Source organism: Centroberyx gerrardi, chromosome 12 (genome assembly GCF_048128805.1).
Source record: "Centroberyx gerrardi isolate f3 chromosome 12, fCenGer3.hap1.cur.20231027, whole genome shotgun sequence".
In the NCBI taxonomy this organism is placed as follows: Eukaryota; Metazoa; Chordata; class Actinopteri; order Beryciformes; family Berycidae; genus Centroberyx; species Centroberyx gerrardi.
Window position 1 is genome coordinate 8,545,223 of NC_136008.1, and position 26,934 is coordinate 8,572,156.

Genomic DNA, 26,934 nt, shown 5'->3' on the forward strand with positions numbered 1-26,934 from the left:
AGTGTCTTCTGTCATTTTATGTGGGAGAGTTGCCCTAACTCACCCATGTCACATTTGGAGTCACAGGGCATCTACCTTCTTTTTTCCTTGCATGCCTGTCCCCATTATTAGACAAAAAAAAAAGTGTGTTTGTTTTCTGAATACTTTGCAAACATATTACGCATTTTGTTTGACCTGGTTTTCTGTTGCACTCTCTACTAACCCAATCCCATCAATCTTTAATTTATTGCACTGTAAGGAGAAAAGATAACTAATCACCCAAACTCTCTTCAAAACAGACAGACTGGACTGCTAAAGCATCTAGTTTGCAAGTAGCACCATGTCTTCAGATAGCAGTACAAGTCTTCTGTTCTGATATCACTAATAACAGATGTTATCTGCAGCAAAAAAACGCTACCTTAACTTCAAATCTGTTTGTCTTCTTGTTATTCTTAACCCCTCTACCACTCCTTTTATCAGCTGGAGGTTTCTGTGTTGTCTCGAGGGACAAAGCGTTAACAATGAAGATGTTAAAAACAGGAAACAGAGGCCCTCTCTGGTTTCGTCTTATTTCTCCCAGGAAGAGACAGCCCCGTTTCAATGAGTGACACAAACCAGAACACACACATACACACACACACACACACACACACACACACACACACACACACACACACACACACTCACACACACAAACCCAAAGTCCTGCAGCATCTATCAAATATCAGGCTTTATTTACTTACTTGACACCCTAATCCTCAACGTGTCAACATGGCGAGTGGAATTTTACCTCAAGTTTTACAGTTAGTTCCCTGAGAACATTGACCCATCCTGAAAAAGTCCAGGAGTTCATAATCCTATTTATAACATCAGTGAAGAAACAGACGTGAGACATACGTCGGTCACCTGTGGAATTTGGAGAAGGCATTATCAAACTGGAGACTTTTTTTAAAGTGAAAATCCAGTGATTCATGAATGTGGAAAATAAACAGAAGTAAAGCAACAGTTCTTATGACTTTTTTTTCTTTTTTTTTTTCTTAAAGTTCTTATGACTTCACTTCCTTATTTCCGAACATCCTACTCCCAGTTATTGGAACTGGAATGTTTTCATTTGATTCCCTGCATCTGATATCAGCACTGGTAACAAAACAAAAATAGCCTGCAATGAATGCGTCTGAAAACAGTCAACTGATCAAAACACATGAATCAGTGGGAAACACTGCCTTAGAAGGATATGAGTTTGACTGGGAAACCCCATGGAAAGTTATTATACTGTAACTTCACATATGCCCGGGTCACAACACAGTTCATATGAACTATTTACTTTGGCAAGTTTTCATTGAACCATAGTGATTGAGGGATCAAATGCCTTTCGCTATCTAGAAGAATTTGTCTATATCTCTAGCAAACCTTACGCTTCAAGCCTCTATCTCTTTGACAAACACACACACCCAGATGAGGATTGTCGGAGTGAGAGCCCAACCTGACTGACTTGCAGCTGTGTCAGCAGGACTTGGAAAAAACCTGGAGAAAAAAGGAGAGAGAGAGAGAAGGAGGGAGGGGGATGAAAAGAGATAAGAGGAGAAGTGGAAAGGAAATGCAAAGTTCACGTGGGTCTGTGTTTGTGTTGGCCTGCCTCTTCCTCCCCTCTGACCCCCGGGGTTTCACAAGGCATTTTCAATTTTATATGTGTGTTTGTGTCTGTGTGTGTCTGTGTGTGTGTGTGTGTGTTTGTGCGTGTGTGTGGGTGTGAAAGAGAGAGAGAAAGAGAATGTATGCGTATGTCAGTATACATTGTGTGTGTGTGTGCTTGCATGTATGTTCGTAGTCTGAGTGCATATACTGTACATGTGCACATGCATAAAAGTGAGACTGTGTGTGTGTGTGTATATGCTTGAGTGTGTATGCTCACCTTTGCATATACCTGCTGCATGTGGTCAGTACGTGCATGTTAATGAGGTTGATGATGATGAATGATGGATTGTGCTGTTAATTGACAGGTTCCCTGTGGGCCGAAGTGAGCAGGACAGAGAGTCAGGCATCAGAAAACTGTGGAATGATGGAAGCAACTCTCAACTCTTCTGATTGTATGAGGTGAGTGAGTCCTGTATTTGCTCCCTCTCTCTCTCTCTCTCTCGCTCTCTCTCTCTCTATCTCCTCCTCACTTTCTCTCCATCTTTGTGGAATCCTAATGAGGTGACGACTACAAAAAGCCAGGATGTTCACCATGGCGCTCACGTCTTCGTATTACTGAAGACTCAGATGGATTCCAGAGATTTTCGAGTTGCTATGAGAATAAACACTGCCCTTTTTTCTCCCTTGAACTTCTACCCATCCTACTCCTACTTTGGCTTTATCTTTGTACTGTAGAGCTTGATATGTGTTCATGGTTGTCTGGTCAGATGTCACGTCTGCATAACTCCGACTCAATGCCCTCCAGACATTCGAGATCGTTGCGTCACTGTTCCTCTCAACAACTCCTCCTCCTGAGCAACTGGCATGGATGAGTTGAGTTGAGAGTTAAGGAAAACTAGGTAGAGTAAAGCATAAGTAGAAACAGGGTGAAATGTAATTAAAGGGAAATGTTACTGACTATCTATAGGCAGGAAAAGGTCAGCAAATGCATGTGTTTGCACACATTAATGCACATGCGAGTGAATGTTCCTCTGGTTGGCTACCTCAAGTAAGTAAACACATACACATCCATAGCAACCATGTCAACCTAATAATCAAACCGTACATTTTATTGTGCTTGTGGAAATAACCCCATCTCTAACTAACATTACTAGTAAATCAAAAGCCAATATAAAGATGCCATATTAATGTCAAAATGGAAATATATCTTAGTGTGTTGAACTGTAAAAGATATATTTCAGCGCCCATTGTGGTGCACTAAGTTAATATCAAATGGGAGGTTGAAATTACATACATGCCATTCATAAGAAACTGAGCTCGCTCTGCTCATACATTGACTCTCTCTTATTTTAAAATGGAGACGTGGCTCATCAATAATTTCGTGTCCTACGGTGGCAGCGATAGTGTCAGGTTCTTATTACTTTCTGTGTACACAGACCGAGTTACCTAAGCAGTGAACCGAGGACAACTGTCCTCAAATAAACTCTGGAGAGTTCAACGGAAAAACTTGGTGGTTATTATTCAGTACATTAGGTCAAGATTTACATATCATTTTCGCAGTGTCCATGCAGGGAACTGGGGAAGCGCTGGAGCCAAAAAGTTGTGTTGAAAAGTTAAACGCATTAAGAAGTACCCAAGGATAAATGAGGACAGTTGTAAAAAGCACTTGGCTGCTTAGCAGATACTAAAAATATGGGCCATTACTTTATTTGCAATAATTATGATGCTTGTCCAGTTTTGTATGGTTTGGAAAGCAATGAAGAACAGGACGACTTACTGTGTGAATGTAGTCTGCAGGCATTACTGTGAACGGAACCATGCTTTTAGCAATGTATTTTTCTCTAAAGGGCTATGTAATATTTAACTACTGCACATAGCATGCCAGTTTTTTAGTACTTTACTGTGCATACACATGTAATGTATTCCTCTGGTAGCCAAAGGGTCTGACCCTAAATTAGTTCCCTATGAATAAATCACAGGTTAGAGCGCTGTAATCTTGGACGGGACTCAACACTAGCATGCTACATATATGCTGTGATCTCAAAATCCTGCTAGCTAAGCCTTGTTATAATCTATGGAGTTGAAAAACACGCATACACTCTCTCTCTCTCAGTCTCTCTCTTATGTAATGCAAACATAGACCCATTAAACAGTATAATTGCAATTTTAAGCTGTAACTTCAGTCATATTTATTTATGTGTATGTGCGTGCAGACGTGATGAAACAAACACACACATACTGCACACACACGCCCGCCCACCCACCCACGAAGACACACATGCACGCACCACATCACACGGTCCCCCGCATGCTCTCTTGAATATTAGGGAATGCGGTTCAAGTTCTTCCTCAAACGAGCATCATGACATGTTTCTTTGTTTCTCGCTCCTCCGTCCCACTTCCCCCCCTTTCCTTATGATCGCTGACGTGAAGAAAACTCTGCCACAAAACAATCGCCCACTTCTTTCTCCTCTCCCAAAAACAGTACAATTGTTATTTGTTTCTCTCGTCTTCCTTTTGGTGTTGTTATTGTGGCGTCGAGACTCCAGACAATGGCTTATTCAGAAGAGGCCTTGTGAGTGCATCTTCTTGTACGAGCCGTGGACGATGCGCTCAAGCAGTTACGACCGAAGAAGAGTCCCTGTGTTTCCTGCAGAGGGAGAATGAATCAATCTGGATGGACCCCTCAAAGGCTTTTTCTTAACCTTTTGTTTGTTCGGTGAATCTCTCCTGAGCACTTTTTCAGCAACATCCTGTTCCACACACAGTTACACACATTCACCTGGGAGTACAACTTGAAAAGAACAAATTCCAGCAACACAAACAATTATTTATTAGTAAAACCAACGTGTTTCGGCTTGAGGCCTTCATGTTCCTGGAATTTACTCCTTTCCAGTGTTACCTGCCCATTCCATGCCTTGACAGTCGATGAAGTTGTGCCAGAAATAGTTTGGGGATTAAGTGCCTTGCTCAACGGCATGCACACACACACATGCATTCAATGGCGCCGTGAAATTTATCTCTTGGCCCGTCCTTCCTCCGCGGGGCAGGCCAGGAGCAGTGGGCAACTATTTACAGCGCCCAGGGACCAACTTCTTTTTAATGTCCATCGCTGGTCAGGTGACGATCTTCTTGCATGTTTTTAGTGGGGGTTCTTATCGGTGTTATATGGAGGAAACCCCCCAAGTGAGCACAGGGAGAACATGCAAACTCCACACAGAAAGGCCCTTTTTACGAGATAGCCCACCTGGGCACTGGGCACCGAAGGCATTGGGAGAACATACCCCCAGTGCCAACAGGAATCGAACCCAGAACCTTCTTGCTGTGAAGCGACAGCGCTACCACTGCACCACCGTGCCACCATGCCACACACACGAATCATCTACGTTCCCTGTCCCGACTTGGCACACTGCAAAAAATGACAACCTGTCCAGTGATTTGATCTTGTTTCCAGACTTATCAAGCTTATTTTGTGATATTTTTTATCAAATTATCTCACTGCACCAGCGGATAATCTTGCTGGTTTCAAAAGATTTCACTTGATACTTGCTGAAATCATCATAAAACATGAAAATCTTGAAACAAGAAACTTTTCCCAAGACAATTTCCCTTGTCCTGAAACAAGTTACATTATCCTAAAAAAAAGAAAAAAAAAAGTCAAATTTGTTGAAACCAGTGCAGTAAAATGATTTCACAAAAACAAAAAAATTCCTAAAATAAGCTTGATAAGTCTGGAAACAAGATAAAATAACTTTTGCAGTGCAATGTTCCAGTCACATGCCTGTTTCTCCAACCTTTAGGGTAACACTGCCCCTATTTTGTACTCCACTAAATATTTGTCAACATTATTGTACTCCACACAGACTTCTATAGTAGATGATGTCTTCATTTGGAATCTATCAGGGGGCGGAGCTGATTACAGACCGCCGTTTGTCTATTGTATTGTTCCTCCGGTTGTTAACCACCACATGTCTGGCTCTCCAGTGGGCATTGTCAGTGACGGTGACTCCTCCTGCACAATGTTGTTTCAAACAGCTTAGCATTTGTGAGCGTAGCACTTTACTAAGCCTATTGTGGTTAACGGTAACTCTACTGTAGTTTGGGCTTTGCCGGTTGGAAACAGCGCTCGTGATTCATGTCCTTTTGTGTCCAGTTAGATCAAGTTGGGCTGCTGTTGAGCTGAGCTGCCAGATGTGCCTTCAGCATGTTCATCTCTTTGTTACCTTTTCAGAGGTGGTGAACCCGACAGAGTGCCACATGTTTGTACTGTGCTCTCTCTTTTCCTGTAGGCTACTGTGGAAAATATAAGCTATATAAGCCCCTAAGGATTTTGCTTTTATCATTTTGCATGTAAGTTGGCTAGCTTTGAATCTTGATTTCCCCTACACTCGCTTGTTTCTGGGTTTGAATTTCATGTACTGTTGTTGTTTCCCCTCAGGAATTCCTAATATCTTCCTGATTTTGATATTCAGATCTTTATCCCTACTCTGCAATCCTGCATAGTTCAGCCCAGGCCGCGGCTGCATGCGCCCACCCTCCCCTGCTCTATACACACGGGGCCTAGCGGTTTTGGGTTTGGTCCAGAAAGCGCTTCTGTGGTCAGCCGCTCCTTAGACAGACTGAATGAAACAGGAGCTCAGTTTCCCTCTCCTCACAGTAGCACCTACCTAACATGTCATCACGTTTACACAGACAGACACACGTCAGCAAACTGTGGCTCACAGTCAGCCTTGGGAAACAAATCAGTCATTCTATGGTTTGGGTAAAATACACTGAGGTATAGCCTGGTCCTCCCCCATCAGCTCCACAGTTATCAGGTCAACCGAGGCTGAGGCTGTGTGGTGTCTTGCCCCAGAATGAGGGGTTAGGGCTGGGCTAGAGCTTGGGGATGGGGGGGGGGGAGAAAGGATGGCTCCAGTGCTCTAATGCAATATTCAAATCTAGCCTCTGTCTGCTGCTGCAGTGTGCCCCGCTGCTGTAAAGCTGTCCTGTCTCATAAGCGTCCACGCTGAGTCACACTCCCCACGCAGCCGCTGCCTGCCTCGACCGCCTCCTGACATTCTCTGTACCGCTCGAGGGCAGCGGGGGAGAGGATGGCGAACACACACATGCAGGCACATGGAAAAACACACATGCATGCACTCCTGCACTTGCGCACTCACATATGCGGGCGATCACACACTTTATGTACACACACACACGCATGCGCACACATAGACACAAATGCTCTAACATATAAAGAACATGTTAATGTAATAACACAAACATATAGTACATTTAAGTGGGTCAGAACACAGGATACACGTGTTCTCACCCACTTAAATGCACTATATATACTACTATATTACTGGATAACATTCATTGCATGTGGTCATACTGCGGCATGGTCAGAAGTTCATTAATACAAAAATAATAAGCATACGTTTCTGAAATTTTCTAGACTTGACTCTGACATGGTGGCGGTGGTATAGAAATTGAGACTAGTTATGGGTTGATTGAAGAGAGCGTGCATGTCGCTACACATTTATTAATGTAAGGAAAACACTTTTTGCTTAGGTCAAAGCATTCACTTCAACATTACATTGTCCCCAATCAAAAACCCTCCACATGCTGATGTTATTGGTTATCCTTGAGTCAAATTGTTATTTGATTCGATATGGGTTGATCAGATTCATGTGAATGACATGCATATTCCCTCTCTTTCAGGCGGCCGGGTCTTCAGAGAACGAGGCGTGGTAATTAAAACATTCAGCACATTAGCATATCAAAGCAACGCCTCTTGCCGGGGATGATTTGATCATCAGTGTTTTAGGGGAGCTAAAACACTGCATGCAGAGACTTTAAAGCCGCGGTAAACTGCTGACATTGATTCTTGATTGACATGCTACAGTGTATCAGCTTTTTGTACGATGAAATCACCTTGACTGCAGTTTAAATTGGTAATGCTGCTAATTGAATTACCCTCCCTTGCTCAAGTAATGGAGCCTTTCAGAGCCCTCTTTCTGTTTTATCTCAAATCAGTGGACACTATGCATTAATGCTTCATGGCTACTCCCTCCAACCGCCTACCCAGGAAGCCTATTTCAGATGCGTGCATGGTGGAGAGAGATACAGCGAGGGCCAGGAAGGATGTGGCCTGTCCTGTGTTGGCCCACTCTTCCTGGCTCTGTCTCTGTCCGTGCACTGTGCGCTCACAGGCAGGATTACACGCTATTTTACATTCTCCCTCACTCATAAAACACTTGAAGTCATCACGGTGTAGCTGAGACTCACGGTGAGTCTATAAACGACTTGTAGGCATGTCCTAACGGCTCCCTCAACCCTCTTTAGAACAAACGGGCTGTCTGCCAGGAATAGTGCCCTGCATGTTTTATGAAGATCTATATTTTTGTCGCTCCGGTGCGGAAGACGGGGTGAGGACGGAGTCTTGCGGTTGTTTCCCTGCTCCTTTTTATAGACTCAACGGCCACTGTATGTCTCTCATGTGGTTTTAGCTGAGGGGTACGGTGACATTGAACTCTGGAATCGACTCGTCACCCTGACACAGTGGCAGTGGTTATGTGATTGAGACTGAGACTTGTTGGGTTGATTAAAGAGAGTGACAGAGGATGGTGACATATTTAGCAAAGCCAAAGTAAATGACAGTTTACTTAGGATAGCAGTGTTTAGAAACAGATGTATCAAGACACAGTGACCCGAGACCGTTTGCAAATGGGCATGACATACAATATAACACACTAGACATCCTAAATGCAGGTTTTAACCATCTAGTTGCTTATAGAGAAATTTAAAGAAGTGCTTTGATCATATGCAAATGCTATGATAAGAAAAGATTTATTGCACAGAATTTCATACTGCATCCAGTGTCCAGAACACCAGTTACACCCACATAAGAAAACATAATGAGACAAAGTATAAGTGCAACCACACCGTAAAAATAGCAGAAAGTATAGGCTTAATGTCTTATGTTTATAAAGACATTCCTCAACTTCAACTTTATTGTCCGTTAACACAGAATTTTGTCCTGGATCCGGGGTCCAAAACGCCAACCACACAGAAAATAAAGAGACAAAGTATATGTGCAGCTATAGAGCCACAACATATCAGAACATATAGACTAAATGCAGCTAAAAGCACTCTCTTATGTTTTTAAATTGAAACTTTCTACAACTTAACATCCAAAAACTTTGAGTACCTTTATGCAGTTTCGCTACTCACAAACTTTCAGAACAGTCACTGCTGTGTGGACATAATTGCACAGTGAAAACATGGGAGTCCAAATGACAGGTTATGCCATTTAATAATACATGAAAGAGGATTTTTTTTTTTGCGGTGGTAAATTATACATGAAAACTGTGGTGGTGAATCACAGAGCCACCATGTCAAGGTACATGCTGGAACATCTCCTCGCTGACTGCACCTAGCTGAGAGGATGATTTGTGTTCAAGTTCGGAGATTGTGGGAGCAAAGGCTGAGTCAGACAATAGTTAAACGCCAACAGCTTTGTGAGTGGCGTAATGTGTGTGTTCCTCTGTGTGTGTGTGTGTGCGTGTAGTGTTGGTGGGCGGAGTGTGTGCATGTGGTTGTGTGTGTGTAGTGTTGGTGGGTGGAGTGTGCATCTGTGAGGTATGTAGAGAGCAGGAGAGATAGTACTGGGTGTGTATGCACTTGGATAAGAGAGAGGGAGAGAGAATTGATGTTCTCCTTTATCTTACACTCTGTATTTTCATATTTCGTCTAAACAGTCTGCAGAGGTATTGATATACAACTCGTATCACAACTGACCTTGGCCAGCCCAGCTTGAGGTAAGCCATCTACTGTCTCCCCCTCATCGTCTCGGCCTTGTGGATGAAGTCATAACTCCCGCAGATGTTCACCAGCAAAACATCAACATGAAATTAATAGGGCCCTCTAGAGGATGAGTCAAGAAATTCACTGTTTGACAAGCTGTGTAATAAAGCAGACTCATAAACATCACTAACATAATCAGTGTCCTGGTATAGGCTCTAAATCTTGCAGGCAGAGAAAATATTCATAGATGGTGAGATGTTGCGTGAGATCCCTTACCTTTCAAGCGCTATATCTATGTTGAATACAATGTCATGCGTGTATACAGTGGGATACCTCCCAGCAAATCTTACCGCCCGCTTTGAAGTTCAAAGTGGGCTCCCTTCCCCCCCCCTCCCAGTCTATTTTGGGTGGTGCCAGATGTGACCTGGGCAGAATCGCTGAGAGAGCGCACCTTTCATGGTAATGAGGTAAGAGTTATGGTTCGCCCCGGAGCCAGAGGTCTGCCTGGAACACAAAGAGAGGAGCACCTTGGAAACCTCGACCTGACACAACACAGCAAAGTCTGGCTTTAGCGCACAGAAGGACTTTTATTGAAACAGTGTGTGCGTGTGTGAGGAAAGCACCATGTGATGTTTCATTTTCAGTAAGGCCACATCATGGCTCCCATCTGAAACGGATTTACACAGCTGAGATATGAAGTGTGCTCTCGCTCAGTGATTTGAGCCTGTTCTCACTCAGTAAATTGCAGTTTCAGTACTTTTCATCGCCATGGTGAATGATGTAGTCCATTTCAGAGAGTGGATTCAAACTCACTGCTAGTCAAAAGTATCCTCTTGCTTAATTTCTTGGTTGCTGTCCATTGCCCAGTGCTGTTGTGATGATCCAATTTCACCACGGGGATCATTAAAGTTTCATCTCATCCTATTGTCAAGTTATTCTTTGTAGATGTAAAAGGAGATGTGTGAGGAGTAGAGTTTGACCTGCATGCTGTGTTACTTCATGTGCCTGGAAAGATGGCACCACCTTCAGGCAAAGAGAAGCACACACACACACACTCACATTCCATTTTCATATGGCCGAGCAATGACATCTGGTTGACTTTGGGAGGTGGTGCTGCATTGTCTTGGAAAATGACAGAAGACAATTTGAGTGAGTCAGGTTTTGTCAGAGAACAAACGTGCCTGCCAATTTATATTCAGTATTCAGGTAAGAGGCAATGGTAGGAGACAAAAGAGAGAGAGAGAGAGAGAGGGGAAGCTTGCTATCTAATTAATGAATTGCATGCTGCAGTGGGCGGTGGGTGTTAACCTTCAGCCTTATTTGTTGAATAGATTAACCCCAGAAACCATGAAGCCAAATCCACCACACTCATTTGATGGTTTATGTAAATTCTTTATTCCCTATCAGTTGTTTTCCCGATCCTGCAATTGTGTAATACTTTTCTGCTTCACTGCGGAGGGTCTTGCAGCATTAGCCCAGAATAGGAAGAGTGACATTAATTAAAAGAGAAAGAAATGAGAGCAAGACAACCCACCTTGTGTACAGAAACGGTGGTTTAGTGGTTAAGACTCATGCTGCTGGAGGATCGAGGTCTGACAGAACCTCCTCTTGGCATTTCTCCTCTATTTTATGTCCCTCTAAGCTTCGCTACTATTACAATAAAGAAAAAAAAATACTAACAGAAGTGCACTGCACACACATATTTCAAATCTAGAAAAGGCAGCCTACTGTATGTGACATTTCCTCAGGCTCTATGTTAATTCATGCTCATTTAACAATTATTGGCTAGTGCATGCTGTCAGCTAAAGTAAACTGCTGAAAACATTTGCTATACATTGGTCATGTGGACCCTAAGCAGCTAATTAATTACTTAAGGGTCATTATATGGATCATCGTCTGGCCCTTAGCTAGCCATGACCACATGGCCATAATTATATATGCCTTTGCTGTAATCTAAGATGATCTAAATGATACCCAGAGGACACCAGTGCTCTCCAAGAACTACTGTACTGTATATTTATTAAGCATGATGTGATCTGGCTTTAGTTAGAGCAGCAATACTCACAATGGCCGAATGGAAGTCACGGTGCAGAGGTTTGCAATAACTGACTTTGAGTGTGTGTGTGTGTGAGAGAGAGAGAGAGAGATGGAGAGGGAGACAGAGAGAGAGAACAGGATGTTCTCCAGATGCTTCAGCTCCACGTCAGAAGTGACTATTAACCCAGCGAATCCACAAATAACCATCCCTGCCCAGCAGTCCACCCTGGGTACAATTAAAACTGTCAAAATATTTTGCTGCTGTCCCTGCCGGCAGACGTGCTGTCAGAGCTCATCAGCCTTTACAGAGCTCATATCAGGAGGCAGTGGCAAGGTGGCAGTCATGACACCATTTGTTTTTATCCCAGATCTTATCCCAGATTCCTGCTGGCTCATCATTACCAATCCAAGAAGGGACAGCACAGGATCCTGTGGCTAGCCGCTAATGAAGAGCCATGTCGATGCAGCATATGGCCAGGAACCCATCAGTGATGCAGACAGCTTCTCAGCAGAGGTATGAACAAGGCAGTCTGCTGTGAAACTGCTCACTAAGTACACAACATATGACTTGTTTTTTGATCAGGCCCTTGGCAGACAACAGGTATAAAGCAGGTTTTAAGATCCTGAGCTGACCTGTTTTACCTGTATTGTGTATTCTATGAATAAATGCGTGTCTGTGCATTGTGTGATTATGTGCCTACACGGTCTGAGCATTGAGTCACTTTTTCCAAATGAAACAAATAAATGCAGAAGGCAAAAAAACAAAAACAAAAACAAGCGGAAGCCACAACGCTTGTCAGTTCTGCTGTTTTTTCTTGCTGTGGAAATGATGGAAATTACTACCAGCTTTCTTCTGCAGGTTCAAATGCTGCCTGGCAATAATTGACTTGTTTTGTTCCACATTGTGTGGTTTGTGGGAAGAGACATTATGACGAACACCATGCAGATAAAGGCAAAAAATAGAAACTTCAAAGCAGTCATATAACCCATTTTGGGGTTAGGGTGAGCTGGTTGAGGTACTAGTGTTTTATGATCTGAAATTCTGTAATTGCACAGTTTGGATGAAGGACTGACTTCCATCACTGAGACGCTGCAGTTTCTCTAGCTTCAGCAATATGAAAGAAAGACTCCTCCAACGAAAGCAAATCAGCTTTGCTCTGCAGTCTTGGCCACTGGGGTTCAATAAAGAATAATGTTGTTTTTGCCCAGTCTTGGATGAACACAAAGCCTCCAACATGCAGCTCCTTTTTCATCAGGCTGGGGATTTATTTTAGTCGAGTGCAATTTATCTTTGATCAGAATTTTGATTTTCTGGCCTCAGCTGTACGGTACGGATTGGCCCTGACTTGAGCGTTGAACCCATAGGGCTTTGGGTTCATGTGGCCTTGAGACGCATCGTGTATTTGCTATAAGTAGTCTCAGCATAAATAAGAGACGCCAGGCATGTGTTTAGCTCTGTCCTCTCCTGAGTAATTTGCCTCATATCCACTAACCACAGCATCATGCCTCCTATTATTTTCTCAGAGGGTTTGATGGTGTTTGGGATCATGATCTAGTAATCTGTGTTTTAGGAGCAAGGCTCTTGGCACGACGACCTCCCCACAACAGAGCGAAGGGGGCAGATGTAGGCTAAGCATTTACGTGTTCAAACATAGACTATGCTGCGTGTAACAGGCTGCCAAATGTTTTGTATAAGGGTGAATTTAATCATCCTTACAAACTGCAAATTGGACCATAAAGTCATGTTTGGTACATGTTGTGTTGCAACAAGCTCAGCACATGACAGAGATAACTGTAGTAGTAGGCCTATTTATGAAGTAATATCTGCCCTGCATCTTAATCCAATAGATAGGCCTGTGTGTACGTGTGTCTGAGAGAGAGAGAGAGAGAGAGAGAGAGAGAGAGAGAGAGAGAGAGAGAGAGAGAGAGAGAGAGAGAGAGAAAATAACAATGCATAGACAGTTGGTCGCCTGGGTCACATGACAGTGTGTGTGTGTGTGTGTGTGTGTGTGTGTGTGTCTAGTGCAGTGCAGAACACAGTTATTAACACTGACCATAACTTATTAACACTGACCATAACTTATTAATGCTGCACCTCTCTCCCGACAGCTAATTCTGTCAGACTAGACATAATGTAATCCATTTTTGTTATCAGCTTTGCCTCAGAAAAATGAGTGTCCTTACTCTCCTCTTCACCTACCAATCTGTTGTCTAGAAGTCTAGAAAGTAGCCATTTGAGCACCAAACTATAATCAACCCATGTGTCCGCACCTCACCGCAGGCCTCCTCACTCTTGTTTAACTGGCCTAATTGTTGAGGACTGTAGGCAGTTTAGGCTGTATGGGTGGAAACAACAGTTTTTCACATCACTGTAATTTCAAGTCAAATCACCACAACAAAACAACAGCTCACCAGCCGGGGGTTGTTTAGATTTTCACTGGTGAAGAGAGACATCTTTATACACAGTAGGAGTGCCTCTGTGCTACTTCAGGGTCACATTCGATCGGAAACGTAATTGGGTCGATGAGCCTATAATGTCCTTTACTTGAATACAGGCTTCCCTTGTAAGACAACAGGCATGCTTCATGACAGTGTTTTAGGTCTTAGGGAAATTATACAGGGCTAAACTTGGAAGGCGTGCTTGGTGAACCACTGACACGTGAGTCATGATTTCAAACCTGCAATGCAGGTACAGTAGATTCCAAGGCCACTCCCCCTGCTTAAGGGCTGTGGAGCAAGACACCGAATCCCTACCTGGACAGGTCTGTATCTGAGCCTGACCTCTGACCTGCCTGTGGAGGGGGGGGGGGGACTGGACAGTTCTCTCTCTAACTAAAATCAATTGCTGCAAACCTCTGCACCCCCACTTCCATTCAGCCATTGTGAATATCACTGCTCTATCTAATGCACATCATGCTTAATAAGTATACAGTAGTTCTTGGAGAGCACTCGTGTCCTCTGGGTATAATTTACATCATCTTAGATTACGGCAAAGGCATATTTCCACAATTATGGCCATGTGGTCATGGCTGGCTAAGGGCCAGACGATGATCCATATAACGACTCTTGGGAATGAATTGTCTGGTTAGGATCCGCATGACATGTAAAGGAAATGTATTCACCAGGAACAGCAGTCAGCCGGGTGGTGTAGTGATACTGTCATCCAATTTAAGGACCTGGGTTCAAGCCCCAATGACAGTAAGCTACAGCCCTGTTGAAAACACTGAGTCCCCACCTGCTTTAGGGCAAGGAGGTTAACCGACACTGACCTCTGACCTCCCCAGTGGAGGCGGGCAAGCAATAAGGGAATTTCCCTATGGGATAAAACAGTATCACATTACTATAATTAGCAATAGACATATCCCATTCAGGAAAATATGTTGAAAGGAGAAAATTATTTTACCAGTAGGTAAGGTGCTATTCTCTATCTGTGGGTCTACAGTTTTCCTAAGACACCTTAAGCCTCCTCTCCAATAGGTGTCACTATATAGCCCGGCCTCCCTCACCCCCCCCCCCCCCCCCCCCCCCCCCGCCCCCCCCGCACTCCACACTCCTCCTCCTCCTCCCATCCACGAAACCTCCGCGAAAGGGTGTGCGTTTTGAAGGTTGTATTTAGCCCAACATCACTGCAGACCGAAGCAGTCGCCTCTCGGCTTGACAACCCCGGGACAAGCCGCAGAAGCTGGGCAGACCCCCTTGTCCTTTCATCCTACCTTGCTAGAGCCCCGCCAAGGTCTCGTCCTGCCTTGCCCGGGACGTTATGTGGGGAGAGGGGTGGAAATGCCGCATACACGGACATGAATACTCAAAGTTGAATTCCATAGGATACTCAGCAAAATGCAACGTGACGGCTGCCTCAGTTTCCCTCAAGGTCAATATTTGAGCACCGTCAGACTCGCCTCGCGGACGACTTTCTCGGGTTGTACGGAGGGGGAAGAGAAGAGGAGTGGAAGGGATGCCGCGGTGTGTTTTTGCTCGCCAGCATCAACGATGACATCTTTCACGGACGAGGACATTGAGAGCCACTGACAAAACGATAAACTTGTCAGACGTCACCGGAGGAATTAAATCGGATAGGTTTGACTTTTATATAGCATTGCCATTACTGTCTTGTGTTGTTGATAAAATCAGACTGGCGGTGCTAACTAGCCCCAGCATCTTGGCGTTTCCTGTTTTCCCCAAAACGGCCTGTCGGTACGAACGTTTACCTGGCTAGAAAAAAAACGACATTCAACTCATAGTAACCGAAAAAATGTATCTTCGTTTCGGTTGCAGGGGAATCAACTGTTTAAGCTAGTTAGCATGTCCGAAGATGGAAGCTAGAGTTGGTTAACTAAACAATTCCAACCAACTGACATCCAACTTCCTTGAACTTGCTTGGTTTTTCAAGCGTACTTTTACCGGCTCTTTTTTTTTTTTTTTTTGCAAGTTAGATTGCCTTTCATAATCGACAACATGCCAGGTTCACACAGCCCGGCCAGCTTCGGTAAGAGTTTACCGGAGCGTGGACTGCTTCTGCTGGTGGTTTTGGTGTTTCTGGAGGGCTCGGTGCTCCCTCTCGGAGCTGCCAGCTCTCCGGATATCAGCCCCCAGGACAACAACATGGACCACGACAAAGATGAGGTTAAAGGGCATAACATCACAAAAAAGGCTTTCCCTGTCCTCTCCGTCGATTACAAACACATACACACCCCTTTCGAAATCTCGTTATGGGTGCTGCTTGCCTCTCTTATGAAATTAGGTGAGTATCAAGAAAATGCTAAATGTGTGCTGTTGTATACTGCCAGTAGCCCGGCGTCATGTAACCTAAAATGAGATGAGCCACTTTCAGGAAATGCTAGTTAGGTTATGTGGCCGGTCTACAGGTGCAGTCAGCACTAACTGGTTAATTTATGGCAGCTAAGTTGGCTCATCTTCAGTCAGTTGTCCTATCCTGCATTGTCAAAACAAATAGAGGCAGTATCGGTTTTTATCACACTACTCTTTGAACCACAATCACGTTTAAAGAGATGAATGGTAGTCTACTAAGCCCGGCAATAAAATATTGGCCTCAGTCATTCAAGCAGAGACCGCATATTGATAAGCCAACAAGCAGCCTGGCCATAATGCAGATTGGAAGCCTGCTACAACATTTTACATTTACATTTTAGGAATTTAGCTGATATTCCCATCCAGTGACTTTCAGTGGGTGACACTTGGACAGGACATATGACAGTTGATGGACACACATTGGTTGTCACAGGAATCGAACCTATCACTTCACGGTTACAGTACAATCCACTAGGCCATTCTGCTGACTGTTACAGTACATCACATTTAAAGTGGACTAGGATGGCTCAATTCACTTGGTGACTCATATTCTGTCCAGGTAATATATAGTGCTGGTCATGCAGATAACTTAAGTCATCAGATCTGTCAGCCGCATGTGGGGAGGTCCATTTGCCAGAGTTGTGCTTACTCTTTGGAACTTGCTATAGTGTTAATGCATGACTAAGCAGGCTTGACGTAGCAGTCTGGGTAGCAACAATTAGGCAATTTTCAACAAGGGGGTACCTCTGGCTACACGGCCGTGAGGCGAGTCCTATGCAAGACAGTCATGGAGGATTCTGCAAAAATATAAGAAAACAGAGACATAGATCCAGGTCACACACACGCTGACCAGTGATTTCGTCAAGTCACTTTTAGTTCAACCAATTTGTGATGTTCTTAAGTCTTGAAATGGGAAAACATTTATTTTTAAAATGGCTTGTAGGCCTTGGACGAAATGGAGAATAAATGCCCCACTCAGTAACAGTTTACTTTAGAGCACTTTAGAGTTTGAATATAACCCAACTGTGATGCACACAAAAAAGATGCCGTGCTGCTCTCCACTTTCCTCTGTCGCTTCAGCGTCCTCTATTTCCTCTCCCTGCGGTGCTCAGGCGCCTCTCCACTCCTTGGCACTCTCTTCTCCTTTCCCCTCTCCGTCTCTATACTGTCCTGTCTTGCCCTCTGCCGTCATCCCCTCCTCCTTCCTGCGTGCAGTGTGCTTTCCACAGGACTCTGCAGTGTCCCCTGCTGTCTTTTTCTGAGCGCCAGCAGCTTGTCAGTTCCCCGTGACATCATGGGCCTGACTGAGCACCAGCCTGTAGGCAAGTCGGGGAGGATACTGCCTCATCCTCCTCAACGAGAAGCCTAATGTCTCGGGGGGGGGGGGGGGGGGGGGGGGGGGGGGGGGGGGGCAGAAAGGGCAGGGTGAAGGACTGCCTGGCTTGGGAGGTTAACTGGAAGGAGGCAGCTGAAGGACATAGTGAAGATGAGAGATAGAGATAGATAGAGAGACAGAGAGACGAAGGGAGACAGAGAGCTGGATGGATGATGAGAGTGTATGAAACAGAGGGAGATAGCAAAGAAATTAGATTGAATGAGAGGGGGGATGTCAGAAGCAGTAGACATCGATGACCTTAAGCTTCTGATTATCCCTGAACTGCTGAAAATGGGCTGTTGGTAATTTGATGTGGCTGCTACACTGCTCAGCCTTGGCCCGTTTGTCTGATTCATGCTGATGGACCCAATATCTTACAAACCCAAAGGCACATCCACTGTCCATTTATCTCTTTAGCAGCCCTGTCTGTGCTTAACTGCACAGCCCAGCCCCTCTCTCAAAGGACTGTCTTTCTTAATCACTAGTATTTCTCTTGAATCGATTATCCCCAGCGCAATTAATATGAATCAGAACCCATGGGGTGTAATTTCACTGAAAATGTACCCTAAAAGTGTGACCCTTTATATTTATTAGACATCTCTAATTGTGGCTTGTATAATTAGGCTACAGGCCACTGGTGCACAGAAATGAGCTATTCTTTATCAACCTGTGGCACAAGAGCTATAATTTACTAGTCTGCAGCAGATGCCCACACAGTCCTTCGCAAGTAATGATCCAGTTAAACCTTTTCTCTATACAGTGAACTGAACCTAGCCATATAGAGGAAAGGTGTGTTTGAAAGGAATCTCAGTTTAACTATTATCAGGAAGAATCTACAATAAGCCATAATCTAAATGACCTTGTTTCACATTCATTGTGTGAGTGTAATATGTAACATATTATAAAATTAGCACACCACACACACACAAAAAAGAACTACACTCTTCCCTGTCAGTTGGCGCCAAAGATGATAGTAGTAGGCTGTAATGCCAATAACAGTTTATAGCCTCATCATCCTTCAGGCACTGAATTTCACATTGGACTGTCGGCTGGGTTAAACCTGATAACGTACAGCAGTAATATGGGGGTCAGCGGTGGGACACACGTCTTGTTAATTCCCTGGTTATAGGTGGCTATAAAGCTCTGTGCAACGTGCCTGGTATGTCACGTTAGTCTCGCCTTCCATTTACAGTGCGAACATGGCAAAACAATTTGAAGAGAAGGCGTGTGTTAAGGAAACCCACTTTAACACTCTGTGAAGCCTACACACCCCATTATATTCAGAGTCGCTGTTATCGGAGTTTACTATTTGTCATGGTGATGGCTGGACTGCAACCTGAGCCGTGATTGCCTTGTCTGGGAGTGAAGAAAAGTGAGAGAATGAGTGTCAGCTCCCCCTCCTTTTGCTTCCATCACAGCAACTGAATTAAAGTCCAAATGAAATGAAAAAATTGCCTTTTCAGTTTGTTAACTGTAATTTTCAATGCCATAACATACCCCTATTTAGATTTTGAGCAAGCCCGCCCCTTCAACCCTCCCATCATATGAAACCTCCCTAACAGATATGCCATTGGTTTACACTGTTATTTCCTGTCCAACATCCTGTTTCAACCGGACATTCGTCAAATTAAGGAAGCAAGATGCTCTCAAAATGCTCTTTTATTGTGACTTAAAAAAGGAGCATGATTATACATTAGAAAATGGTGTCATATATAAGCTATGTTGAGTCAATACTAAGTCATACATGGTATAAACCACAAACATCAAGGACATATTAAATATTAATTTACCAAATCAATGAGAACTAGACATTCAGTTGACACATGACACACTCTGAATGACCCTGACGTGACACTTAATTAGCTGTCACACCCTGCTCTCCCTTTGAATTATGTATAAAAATAAAAATGGGATGATAGAAAGCTAGCTCATACTGTCCACTAAACATACAGATAACTAAAGCGTTAGCATGTGCCCTAGCAAACCAAATGATAGAAGTGAAGTGGCTACCATTATTCTTGTTGCACGTTAAGTTGATCCAAGAGCTTATATGCCAAAAAAGTGGGAGTATTCCTTTAATTCCTTCAGAGTTTCTTTCTTCTAATACCTTGAGACCTTGAGAGGTTTCAAGGAGTGTGTGAGAATTTTCCAAGGAAATGAGAACTAGTTGGCATAAAACCAAGATTGGTATCTCAAAATTGCTGATTGCTCATATTTCAACTCCAACCCCATTTCCCTCTGTTACTTTCCTTCCCTGTACAGCAAGACCAATGTTTCAGGCACCATCCATTATTGAAATGGCCAAGCCATGCTAGGCTTTCATTGATTGAGGGAACACATAGATAGAGATTTTCCCTGTAGTACTGTCAGAGCCAGAGATGGTAACCAAGACCACACACGTGTATTGTGTTTTGCAGTCGTTACCACAGAGGTAGAGCGTGTTTTGGCATTGCAGATAAAGAATTTGATTGGTCACTATCAACATAAGGTTTGGGGATGCTTTTTATTACCAAACCAGTTTTAAGTACAGAATGACTTTTACTGTGAATGCCAGATCTCATACTTGCTACTCTTATGTCTAAAAATAAAACTTACTCAAGTATAATGGTAAAAATACTCAAGTAGAAGTACAGATTTTTGTAAGAGAGCAAGCAGTTCATTCACCTTTTTTAATATTTTTATTCTTTAAGTAGATAGTAGGGGACATGCAGGAGAGAAAGCTCTGATACCATTCGTCCCTGGACCAGTGGGGGCACACATGGGTCCAGAGGAGGGTGACCACTCAACTGTGTCTGTAGTAGAAACTCAGTAAAGTTGCATTACTCTGCTCAAGTGCAGTAGAGTAATGATTAGTTGTAACAAATTACTTTTCCTCTACATTGGGCGTAATATCAAAAAACACTTTGGCTGCCTGCAGTAACCTTCGTCAAGGTTACAGCATGCATAGTCAGTCATAAATATATGCAGTGACATCCAAAATTGCCCCCTCAGTGCCCATAGACCAATCATCCATCAGTATTTAAAACAAAAAATGCTGTAATTGTTTTTTAATATGAAAGTTATCCAAGAGTAGCTGACTTTTTTTTCATTTTTGATTCATGCACATTGGAGTAGCCGCAAGGTTGTAACACATTTTTGCCCTTTGTGCCCCTCTGCATTACTAGCCATGATTACGTGAACTCGCATCTGGTTCCCACAGTGTATTATTTGTGGTATCGTTTGCAAAGGTCCACTACCTCTTGATTAATTCCATTTCTACAATTGTTTAGCTGGTTTTGTTTGCCGAGCAAATCGTTCACTAAAAGATAAGGCCACTCTGTACAAGGCTGCCTTATCAATAGTAAACATACTTGAGATGGTCTGAGATTGATGATAACAAGGGAGGGAGATCTTGCACATTATTGGATATCAGTGGGTTGACCTACAAAGCCACCTATAATATACTCATTGTACAGTGTTTTACGGTCCCTGCTGCTTCAGGTACCGCATTTGGTTGATGCTGTAATTGGTCAAATCATTTTGCTGCTTCAAAGTTTCTTTTTCTAATACCTTGAGACTTTGAGAGTGTGCCAGAATTAACCAAAGAATTGAGAATTAGTTTGGCATAAAACCAAGAGTTGTGTCTCAAAATTGCTGAACGTGGACACTTGGACTGGAGGGTAGGCTACACTTTTCTATGAGATAGCACTGTTTTTAATAGAAGTGCATTTCATTACATTAAAATTTCAGGCACTTGGCTGACAACTGTTATCCAGAGCGACTTGCTATGGGTGTGCAGGTAGGGAGGGGCTCAGTGTCTTGCCCAAGAACACTTCGACAAGATGTATGGCTCTTGATTAAATAAGTTTGCTGTTGCAGAGATCAAAATTCAGTCTCTCTAACCATGAAGCCACCCTGTCGCCCAATTAGCCATAACATGACAAAATAGCCTTTCAGTAAATAATTGCATTCCAAATACAGAAAAGAGAAACAGAAGAAAAGAGAAGGAAAAAAGAGATGGAGTGCTGGTTTTGCAAACAAAGCCAGCAGCACTGATGAATTGTGGCGGGAACAGATATCTTTGTAGTGAGTCACCAAGAAGTCCAAAGTTACAGGAGTTTGGCTAGCCCTACCTTTCAGCATAGCGGCCTCGATACTGTCTTAATCTCTAATGACTGTGTGGGAGAGATTGGGTAAGAGAGGTACATCACTGGATGACACACCCTCGACACAGTTTAAGACAATATGTCTCTCAAGATGTACAGTTTACCTATACCTGTCTAAAATGTTTTTATTTTGGGTTTAGCCTAGCACACTGGATTTCAACCGGGAGATGAGTTTGGGTTTGGGATGCCAGATGAAGTTTGGAACATGAAAAAACAATCTTAATAAATAAATATATGCTCATGCCTCTAATCTGTGAAATAAATGTTTTTTTGCCCCGTGATATAATGAGATTATTCAGTCCATATGGTAGTTATTCAAGTGAATAGCCTTAAAAGGGAAAATAGATATTGATTGGTTTGACAGTTTACCATTCTGTGCATGCATCACGGAGTCGCGAGTAGTAATCATAATTTTTAGGGGTCATGGGCCAAAAACATTTTGAACCATTGGCCTAGCTCATAAACATTATCCCTAACTCCAGTGGTTTCAACTGAGACAGTTTATTTTCTGGCTTATTTTCATGGCCTCATGGGTATACCAATGGCTTTGAAACAACCTTCTTATCTTAGGTATCATCATCTTCTCAATTACTTACTTACTTACTCCTCTTCATCCCCTATGGGACATAAGGCTGCAATGAGCTCTCTCCATCGCATTTTGTCCTTGGCAACATGTTGCGCCTCTCCCCATGACAGGTTCATCTTGTTCAGCTCCTCTGTCACAGTTCTGCGCCAGGTGGTTTTGGGCCTCCCAGGTTTTCTTTTGCCTGGTAGTATCCATCTTAAGGCAACTCTCGGGATCCGGTTCTGCTCCATTCTTAGCCATCTGGGCTAAGATGCTAATAGTTTTGCTCATTGTAGTTTCTGTAACAGTGCTTTTTTGCAGGGTAGCGTTGTTAGCGCCACGCCCAACCCCCAAACCTGGAGGGCCGGTGTGCTGGCTTTCGTCTGGCTCCTCACCCGAGACCAATCTGGTATGGTTAGACCTACCAGGAGCCATAGACTCCCCCCAGTATAGCTCTCAGGGTCGTAGAAGCCCGCGAGCCTCTCCACCACGACAAGGTCACAGCACAGGGAGAAGTCGTCTTCTCAATGACTCGCTGCAATCTCTTTTTCTTATCACAACAGTCAGGTAAATCTTCACAGGGCGCTCTGTTTCTCCTTCTATTTAAATCATCAGAAACGGCGTGTAAACATCAGAAGGCTCATACATTGCCTTTAACAGCCAGACATTTGATATTGCCACAGACATTTACTCCACTGAATTGCTGCAGTGGAAGGTGTGTGTGATAATCGTAGTGAGGATGTAACAGAGCCCTTGTTGTGTTCCCACTGAACCTCAACATTGCTGAGAAACACATCCTTGTGTGCCAGCAGTCTTTCCGTGCAGATATAACTGGAGACTTAACGCTAAAATAAACTAGCAGGCCATTATTAATAATTTAAACCAACACAAGTCTTATATAAGCAAGTCAATGCACAATGGCCTGCATCAAACAATCAAACAATGACTTACAAACGTTTTTTATGCAGCACTAGATTGTCTGGAACAAGGCCTACATCAGTCTGAAATAAATGTTTGCGTATTCTTTGTCCTTCCCTTGGACATCAAAATGGGTATTGAACAATTGGTCAGTTTTGATGCCTAGGAAAAGAAACAAAAGAGGGGGCAGCCGTCTTATCATCAATCACCTCCCTCAACAAAGAGGCTGTGAAATTGTTTTCTCCCCTAATCTTTTATGCTTGCTTCATCCTTTGGTTGCCAGCATTGTACAATTAGTCACCTGGCAACGGGACACAGTTCCTGGCTTTGGAGATGATCTTTTGCCAGGCTATGCTGACACAGGGTACACATGCAGAAGTATAAGAGCTGTTAACCAAGGGTGGTTTTCAATAACCTTGCTGCATAAAGGCTTTTAGGAGGGAGTGGAGCAAGGACAGAGTGCCTGCCATTGTTGACATGCAGCCTAAAATGACCTGCCTGATCTCATAATTCAAGAATCTGACAGGTTATTTAATGAAATATATATAAAAGAAAACCAAATATGATATCCATATATTTTGATATATAAAATAAATATATAAAATATAAATGTAGAAGCATATATCTAAAAAGTAAGGAAAAAAAAAACAGAAGGGACATTTTGTAGTTACATATGGCTTATTAATACCACACTCACTGAAGTACACTTAACACTAATCTCCTATGTGTCTTGACAACGGTTGTGTGTCATGAAACATCAGTTTTTCTTTCAGCCTCCCCCTTTTCACTATCTTATCTTCTGTGATATGACTCTCTAGTTCATGAGGACCGGAGGCCTTAGTTGGAGTCGTGCTGGAGAGATTTGAGAATGTGTGAGCTGTCACCACTTAGCCTTGGTTGGGTGCTTCAGGCACCTTGACAAGGCCTCCATTGACCACTAACACTAACTGAAAGGGAGGACAAGAAAGACAGATCATTCTCTGAGAGAGGCCATGCAAACAAAGCACATACTTTAGACTTGAGTAGAGTGAAATGTTCTTTTATGTCTAAATCTTTTCAGATCCGTTCAATACCTGTCCTTTGCTGAGCTTTTGTTCTGGGTCTTTGGGTGTGTCGAGTGTTTTTACAGTAGTCATTTGGAAGGGTCAGTATTGATCCTGAAAGGGCTCCTTGTCCAGGAGCAGTGATGACTCATTCTCCTCCTGGTCGGCCAGGGTGCACAGTCTTCACTTGTCCCTCCTGGTCACCCATGAATGATAATGTGTCATTTAGCATTCCAGTCCTGGATCCAGTGCTCAGTCTGCGACCGCTCCAGGCACCAGCAGTAATCACTTTAGTCCATCCAATTATGACCTGTTTGCCATTTTCTTGGGGACTAGACCAGTCTTTCTTCATGGTTAGCCTATTTGTAAATGAGTTCCTTTACACAGCTTTTGTTCAAACTGTCTTTCATTGTAACAATTTAGAGATGTTTTACAGATCTATTTGCTTTCCCCGAGGTTTGAATAACACTGACTGTGAGTTAGGCTAATGATTATCATTCCATAGCCTCTGCAGAAGTACGAAAATGCAACTTTACCATTCAAACTTGGACAGGAAACAATGACTACTTTGGATGCACAAAGCCAACAGAACTTTAGCTGATGTGTGTGATAGCCCAGACCTTTTCAAAAACGAGGTTATCACAGTCTTCATACCCCTGCCTTTTCCAATTGCCTGTTTGAGCTTTAAATGACAGGTCATTGCAGGCTATTTATGGATCATGATTCAGGGGTTTAGAGTCTGGGAGCCTAAAGTACCCTGGCTCAGGTTCATTACTGAAAGGCACTTGGAAGAACGCTTTCCATAAGCGACCATGGGAGTGAATATCTACTAATAATACCCCAGAGCTGTTTTCCCACGCCATCCTGAACTCACTGGATTCAGTTATGCTTGTTGCTTTTCAGAAAGCCTTGAAGTATGTTCAGTGGTATCCTACTGTAAGTTTTAAAGAACTGAGCTTGTGACCAGAAGTTCGCCTGTTTGAACGCTGCTGGGAAAATCTGGGAGGGGGAAGTGGATGAGACATGCTCTTTTGTTCCTGCAATGGTTCAGTTGTCCCAAAGCAAGAGAAACCCCAAGCTGCTCAGTGGCCACCATTAGAAAGTTTTGGTGTTACTGGGCAGCTCCCAGGTGTGAGTGTGTGGGTGAATGTATTTGTGTAGCCTTCCCTACCACTGCAAATACTCCCCCCGGCGTTGCTGTAAATAAGCATGTGTTCTTTGTCAACTTGCTTACATAAATAAGGTAAAAAAAAAACAGCAAATCATTCTCTGAAATTTGCCATTCACATGTATTTATTATGTATGTATTATGATAACATGATTGTTATGATAACATACACGATAAGCCTATCAATTCTTAGACATAATAGTAGTAAGTTGCATTATGTTGTCTTCATCTTGGACCTACTCGGTTTCTCCCAACAATGACCCTTGCATACCATTTTTTTTTGTCAGCTGTATACGAAGGGTTTTTATTTTTGCTGAGTCTGTGACATTATGGCAATGCAAGCATAGGGCCTCATCCCATGAATACATTACCTGTTGCGTCAGAAATGTAGAGCACAAGTCCCCTCGAGGTCTGATTCAGATAAGTAATGTGCCTTGTTAGCAGCAGACCTAGCTTTGTTGCTTTGGATCCAGTAACACGTTAAAGTATCGGATGCACTGCTGTCCACTGCCCTCTTTCAACCTGCAACAGGTTTAACGAGCTCCGCAACGCCACAATTTTCCCTGGAAGGCTGCTGAATGCAAGGTGCACTAATAATTGTTGACAAGTTATTTGCTTTGCAGTTCTTGACATGCATCTTGTAATACTGCAAGGAAATAATAATTTCAGAGTCACTCAGTCAGTTCCTGTAAAATGTTTTATGCAAATCACTGTAATGGGTGGGCATTTCGAAGGAAGTCCTGTCACTGTAATCTGTACTATTCATTTGGGAAATAATTAGCTTACTGGTGGTGTACAATTACACTTGTGGAACCCACTGTCTGCCACACTTAATAGAGATCTCTATGGTGTTGTCTATCCACCGCCTAGCTATATTTAGTCAAAGCATCTTAATTCTGTAACAGTGTTGATAGCCTTGATTTTGAAGCCTGCAGTAGATTCATGCTTTCTTCTGAACTGGCATTGTGCTTCAGATAGTCCCAGGACAAGCTGTGGAATTCGCATCCTCCTCTCCACATAAGCCTTCAGGAAAAGGGAAGAGTCACACAGGGTTAATGTTTGCTGTTTTTCAAGCAGTTGTCATCAAAGCATCTTTGTTAGCCCACCTGGCTAGTTAGCCTCTGTGGAGCTGTGGGTGGTGCCTGTTTTCTAATAAGGTTCACTGAAAACAGAAGAGCACTCAGTCTCTGATTTATCTCGTGGGGAAACTAGGCCTCCTCAGACCATTTAGCTAATACAGAGGTTCCTTGACTCGCTTGCCTCAGAGCTTACTCAACTAGAGCTTTGAAATGACAGCTGCATGCAGCTGTATTCTGAACTTCACAAACATGCACTTGTTGGGCTTGTTTGTGAAACAAGCCCAAATAGTGTTATCAGGCTGCCAAAATGGAACCTCTCTAGTCTTGTATTCCCACAGAGAACTTTCACATTCAGTGAAGACAGCACTGTAACGTTTTAATGTTAAAATG

General features: G+C 43.3%; 1 protein-coding gene across 1 annotated transcript in view; it reads left to right on the forward strand.

Moving 5' to 3' along the window:
- The first annotated feature begins 15,210 nt into the window (after positions 1-15,210).
- slc9a1a (solute carrier family 9 member A1a) overlaps positions 15,211-26,934 on the forward strand; it is a 30,940-nt gene continuing 19,216 nt past the window's right edge. The window contains exon 1 of the mRNA XM_071926615.2: positions 15,211-16,183. Coding sequence (XP_071782716.2) covers positions 15,898-16,183 — 286 coding nt within the window. The 5' untranslated portion in view covers positions 15,211-15,897. The remainder of the gene's footprint in view (positions 16,184-26,934) is intronic.